A 6,310-nucleotide genomic window follows, 5' to 3' on the forward strand; every position below is an offset into this window, starting at 1 on the left:
GAGCAAATCATGGACACGTTAATCTCAGCTCTAAAATCATGGATAATCAACCAGTCTACAGCCACAAATCATGGACACGGTTGCTGTAAATTTGTTGCTATTCCTTGTATATTGATTCACTATTAATAGGCTTCCTAGTATACCTTTTTGGTTTATGTATATATATAGCTTGCTGCCCTCATTGCAATCTGTGTACAAAAGCCAAACAATTGTAATACACAAAGTATTTTCTTACAGCAGAACATCTGTCCTTCTTTATCATTTGTTCTTCTTTATATATATATATATATAAAGCACCATTTTACAATCACAACTCCGAAGACTTGTTATTTCTTCTTTCCTGAGATAAAATTTGAGTTAAACGAAGGATATGATGTTTATATACGTGTGGAAGATAAAATATTATGAAAAAGTTTCTTCTTCATTTAGAAACTCGAGTTTACAGTGCATAACCCAAGCTCACTTATATATTGGTTAGTATTTCCATACTTAGCCAGCATGGGGTTTTACTCTTAATATGTAGTTCACGATATCAAAGTAGATAAAAAATTTACTTCTTAAGTTCAAGTCTCAAGCTCATTCGTTTATGACAGATTTACATGCTAGACTTTTGAGGGGGGGGGGGGAATATATATACACGAAAATGATCTTCTAAGCACTGGTGTTTAGCTTATGTTAAGCACCGATGACATGGTGCAATATTTAATTAGTGAATAAGTTAATGATAGATCCCATATATTTAATGATTCATTAATTAAATGGTGTATTATGTCACCGTTGCTTAATATAAGCTAAGCACCAGTGTTTAGAAGATCATTCCTATATATATATATTCGGTGTTTCCAAACTAAAAGCATGCAATGTCTATTAAGACTTGGGGTTCCGTCTTAAATGGTTAATCTTATTAAGAGGTGTAATCCAAGCCCTTATTAGTTGGTCTATAATTTGGTAATCATCCAATGTGGAATTTATCCTTTAACATGCCCTGCAAGATGGTGGCTCTTTTGAGTAGACCAATCTTGAATTCGTGGGCTCATNATCCAATGTGGAATTTATCCTTTAACATGCCCTGCAAGATGGTGGCTCTTTTGAGTAGACCAATCTTGAATTCGTGGGCTCATTTTTGAGCTTGGTACTGGATTTTCATGCATTTGCCTTCTGATAGTTACTACTTTTGAAGTGTTGCAAGCAATGGACGCAACAGGGATAATCTGCAATTTGAAATTGATCATCCATGGAAATGAGACATTCGTTGTTATTTCGTTTGGTCCTTGCTTGACGACTAGAATGGAACTTAGAATATACTGTCCGGTCCAGACTATATCGTGGATTTCAAGAATTTCCATTTTCCCTGTATAGTTTGCTGGTCTGTTTTACTTAAGGAAGATGACCTTGCAGGCTATTATATGTAAGGCTTTTACTGTTGTAGTACATTTGGTAAATGTATAATATCGCATAATTTGTTAAGTCAATAATTTTTCTTGTGTTTCAAAATACAGCTAACCAATATAGACTAATTAATTAAGTGCATAACTGTGCTCTGGAGATTGGAATTGATCATTTGTGGAAATGTATCTGTTAATTGTATTAACTGAAAAATGACCTAAAATTGATTCAAACCAGATTTTCAGAAGAACCGAAGTAATTGTTCGTGTAACATTTCAGATTCTTGAATTGAAAATACAAACAAATGCTTAATTTTCTTAAACGTTTTTCAGTAAAAAGAATGGTTAACAGAATCTGAAACCTGAAACCTTCAAATGTCTCCAGCTTTCTGATATTGTCATCTCAATTGCCTCCAATTTCACCCCCATATTTGCTTTGAGAGATCAAACATCTCTTGATAATAGAGTTCATCAAATGCAGGTCTTAGACCCTTCTCTTTCACAATAAGATTGAACTTTTCCTGCAATATCAATACTTTGATGCTCAATTCTTCAGCAGAAATTTCAAATATACTCTCATTCTTGATGAATTCGTGCAATTGTTTAATTTCGGGAATGACACTATTGTCTAGTCGGTAGGCAAGCATAGTCTTCAAGATTTCTCTGTCTCGGGGATCATCACTATCATAACAATTTTCAATCATCATATAAATTTCTCTGTTTTCTTTATAATCCTCCTCCATTTCATCTTCTAGGATTGCTTTTCCTTTTTCCCTATTAACTCGATGTTCCCCTTCTTCATCTTCACTACCATTTCCTCCTCCCAGTCCTTGTTCAGAAATATTTTCAGGCGAGTGGTATCGTTCAATTAAAGATTGGTCATATCGGAGCAAATTTTATGGTGGTTGTGAATGATATTGGACCCATCTAGCATAGTCTACACTTTGTGGTGAAGGGGGAGCAGAAGAGTATAAAACTGCATCAAAAAAGCGCCCATCAACTTCAGGAGGATGCTGCTCTTGTGGTTGTTCTTGTTCTATTTGTTGATCTTCTTCTTCTTGTCCTTTCCCGTCATCTTCTTCTTTTTCTTCTTTGCGCGTTGTTCTTCATTTTCCTCTGTGCAGGATTCTCTTCCCCTTTTCCGGCTATCTTCTGCTCCTTCATCTTCCACTGAGTCAGCCTCTGAATTGTTTTCTTGATTTACTTCTTCATCTGTTAGTAGTATAGCAGTGCTGCTGACAGGTGGCTTCTCTTCTTCCACTTCTTCTTGATGATCTTCATCAAATCCTTCTTGACTATTCTCTTCTTCTCGATGATCATAACCATCTTCTTGATTTGTTTCTTGATCATCATCATTACCATCTTCTTGATTTGTTTCTTGATCATCTACCAAATGTTCATTCTCAGACTCTTCTTTGGGCATCCCAGTATCTTGCTCTTGCCCTATCTCTGTTTCCAGCTCATATTTATCTGCATTCTGATCTTGATTGAGATTATCGGTACTTTGTTCGTGCTCTGAGGCAGAATATGGTGAACCACGGTTTACTTGCACCATAGCAAGTGTCTAGTGTGAGAAACAATTTTATCCCAATTCAAAGAGAAAAATTATATAGAGAGATCTTTTGGGGCGTTTGGGTGAATTGATCCCCTATTTAAAGCGCCAAAATGAAAATTTCTTAGGTTCAATTTTTGGTGTCACTAATTTATGACTTTGATGAAAACATTCGATCATTCTAAAAATATAAGTACAACAAAAAGAAAATTAATCTAACAGTATCAAACTCTTGAAATAAAAACACAGTTGAATGCCTAATTTTCTTCTTGTTTTTCAGTAAAAAGAATGGGTAACAGAAGTACAAAATCTTGTGATGCTTGAATGAATGAATCAGAATGCTAGACCTAATTCCTAACTCTGAAGTAACAATTTCCATTGCTACACAATCTCTATGAACAAACCCTAAAATCTGAATTCTGAAACGAAGTCTGTCTCCATTTTTCTGATACTAGCATTCTCAATCAAAGTCCACTACCCCATAAACTTTTTGAGAGAGAAAACATCTCTTGACAATAGGGTCTATCGAATACATGTCCCTCACCCATCTCTTCGACAATCAATTCGAACTTGGCCTGTAACACCAAATACTTCATCTCCAATTCCTCCTCCGTAATTTCAACTTCACTGGAGTTCTTGAGTAACTCGAGCAATTCAACGTTGAAAGGAAGACGCCTTTCATGTACTTGGTAGACAAGCATAGCCTTCAAGATTTCAATGTCCCGCGAATCACTATCATCATAATGATCAGAACCACCGGATTTTTCAACAATGGTTTGAAGAGTTTTTGGGTCTACTACAACACCATCATCTTTTTTCTCTTCTTCTGCTATCGCTTTTCCTTTTTCATTCATAACTTTCTTCTCTACTTCTTGTTCTTCTTGACCACCATCTCCTCCTTGTTCAGGAACATTTGCAGGTGGGTTTTGATCTGCATTATCTCCTTCACCATCAAGCTGCTCTTGTTGTTGTTCTACTTTGTCTCCTTGCAGTTCTTGATTTTCTTGTTCTTGCTCTTCGTTTTCCTCTTCTGAGGATTCTCTTTCCCTTTTGCGGGTAGAATGTGGAGAATTCTCTTCTGCTATTTCATCTTCCGTGTTTTTTTCTTCATCTGTGGAGGATATGAGACCACACTCAATTTGCCGTCGAGTAGGAGTACTGACAGTTGGCTCCTCCAATTCTTCTTTCTCTGCCTGATGATCATCACCATGTTCTTGATCTGCTTCTACTTGTTGATCATTCACAGTTCCTCCTTTGGGCATTTCAGAATATTGACTCTGTCCAGTTTCTGAGTCATCTTCATCTACATCAGCTTCATTGGGATTATCTTCAGTACTTTTTTCAGGCTTTAGGCCAGAAGTTGATGAACAAGGCTCCCCCGGCAACATTGATAATTCTTTGTTAAAAGAAATTTACAGAGACAGTATTTTTCGAATGCAGAGAGCGAAATAGAGAGTGAGAAGAGAAATATTTAGGCCATTTTTGTTAATTAGTCAATGATCCCAAACTCGTTTAACTGAAAATCCCCCCACCTCTCCCAAAAATCAAGAAATTGGTCTTTGTTAATCAACGAGTTTTTCCAATCTTCTTCTCATGTTGATAACCCATTTACTGAACTATTTACTTTGAAAAATACGTAATTTTTTCTATAATAAGTAAAAATAAGCTATGAATTAAAACAAATATGTAAAACATAAAAATGTTAGTTATAAGCTAAGTTAAATACAAATACTACAGATTAGCTTAGCATATAGTAGCACAGGAAGCATAAAAGTTCGTCAATGGTATCAAAGCCTTACATGCTTGATTTATTAGGTAACGAGATTTGCTATCTTATTAATCGCAGCCTCTCACGTAAAAGTTATTAATAATTTAATTTCTTAGTATTTGTTGAAAAAAATGTGCCTGTGAATTGTATTATCAACAAATTTTTTTATTCTAATGACCAAAAATATAGAGAAATTTTATGAAATGACTTGTTTTGATAGCCTTCATAGTGTTTTTGTTAATGTTGACCTAAAAAAATGTTGCCAACAGATGTCGGACCCACCTGTGCACACGTGAGCGAAAGTCCAACACGCTAAGACACGTGGACGGTCTAAAATAGAAAGATCAAGGGCGTGGAAGTAACTTTACCGTGTGAAACGAGAGCGTTCGGAATCCGGCGGGATGTTCGTTGATCGATTGTACAATAATTGCCGATTGATGTTTGTAAACGTGTATCCAAATTTGTATGAACTCGTTTGTGTTGCAAGATAATAAGAGAGAGAGAGAGTTGAGTAAAGTGTGATTTTTTTTATTGATTCTTGCATAACCTTTGTATGGGGTACATGTGAGAGTATTTATAGTGTCACCAGTTAGATCGTAACCCTTGGTTCGGGGTACACGTGGCATCATCCAGACAATTTATATGTCAAATTGTAGGCATCAGCCGCACCTAGCCTGCTATACATTTATTGATTGGCAGAACCCCCTCTACTAGTGACAAGACTTAACATTTACACTTATTACAAACGTCATATCAATCATTCAAGTAAGATCTTTATGCAGAAGATCTCTTGGGAGAAGTGATCATGGAAGATACTCCTTTATGGTTTGGAGGCTTCTGCTTCAGGGCTTCGACTACTTTCACATGGCCTTGGTATATGGGCTTCAGCATGAAGGACCTCAGAAGCTTCAGAAGAGGCTAATATATGGGCCTCAGCATATATTGGCATAGGCATCTGTCGACCTCGGTTAGAGGGCCTCGTCTATGCGAATTACCTCGGCTCCAGTGCCACGTGGTTCGACATGAGTTAGCTGTGGGCCTCGGTGAGTTGCCAAGTGTGCAAACATGTAACAATAGTCCCCCAAGTCCGAATATAGTCATTTACGTAATGCGAGGACTTCGGTGAAGTAAAGTCAATTGGTTAAATCGAAAGAAATTTTTGAACCCCAAATAATAGTCCCCCAAGTCCAAGTATAGGTATTGATATCATGGTTAGAGTTAGAAATGTTCTATTACCTTTTGCTAAGGAAGCTGAGGTGGTTGAGAATCGAACCTGTGAGGCTTGATGGCTGAATGATGAAGAGGAAGCCGAGATGGTTGGAAAATCGAACCTACGAGGCTTGGTGGCTGAATGATGAAGAGGAAACCGAGGTGGTTGAGAGCCGAACCTGCGAGACTTGGTGGCTGAATGATGAAGAGGCTTGATGGCTGAATGATGAAGAGAAAGCCGAGGTGGTTGGGAAACCGAACCTACGAGGCTTGGTGCTGAATGATGAAGAGGAAGTCGAGGTGGTTGGGAAACCAAACCTGCGAGGCTTGGTAGCTAAATGATGAAGAGGAAGCCGAACCTGCGAGGCTTGGTAGATAAATGATGAAGAAGAAGTC

At 37.3% G+C, this 6,310-nt stretch overlaps 2 protein-coding genes across 2 annotated transcripts in view; both read right to left on the reverse strand.

Annotated features, from left to right (window-relative positions):
• LOC111395076 overlaps positions 1 to 2,312 on the reverse strand; it is a 3,600-nt gene extending 1,288 nt beyond the window's left edge. The window contains exons 1-4 of the mRNA XM_023021095.1: positions 2,309 to 2,312; positions 1,809 to 2,214; positions 1,621 to 1,702; positions 1,065 to 1,211 (exon numbers count right to left, since the gene is read on the reverse strand). Of these exons, the coding sequence (XP_022876863.1) occupies positions 1,065 to 1,211; positions 1,621 to 1,702; positions 1,809 to 2,214; positions 2,309 to 2,312 (639 nt within the window). The remainder of the gene's footprint in view (positions 1 to 1,064; positions 1,212 to 1,620; positions 1,703 to 1,808; positions 2,215 to 2,308) is intronic.
• A 109-nt stretch (positions 2,313 to 2,421) lies between these two features.
• Positions 2,422 to 3,316, reverse strand: LOC111395077 (nuclear polyadenylated RNA-binding protein 3-like). Its single transcript, XM_023021096.1, has 2 exons — positions 3,158 to 3,316; positions 2,422 to 2,949 (listed from the first exon to the last, which is right to left on the reverse strand). The coding sequence occupies exons 1-2, from the start codon at positions 3,314 to 3,316 to the stop codon at positions 2,422 to 2,424; spliced, it is 687 nt and encodes a 228-aa protein (XP_022876864.1).
• Between the last annotated feature and the right edge of the window lie 2,994 nt (positions 3,317 to 6,310).

The sequence above is a fragment of the Olea europaea genome, chromosome 6 (assembly GCF_002742605.1).
Source record: "Olea europaea var. sylvestris chromosome 6, O_europaea_v1, whole genome shotgun sequence".
Lineage (NCBI taxonomy): Eukaryota > Viridiplantae > Streptophyta > Magnoliopsida > Lamiales > Oleaceae > Olea > Olea europaea.

Coding starts and splice junctions, on each gene's coding strand:
- LOC111395077 (XM_023021096.1), bottom strand. CDS start 3,316: ATGGAAATTGTTACTTCAGAGTTAGGAATTAGGTCTAGCATTCTGATT. Junction 2,950..3,157: donor TATTTCAAGAGTTTGATACT/GTTAGATTAATT, acceptor TTCTCACACTAG/ACACTTGCTATGGTGCAAGT.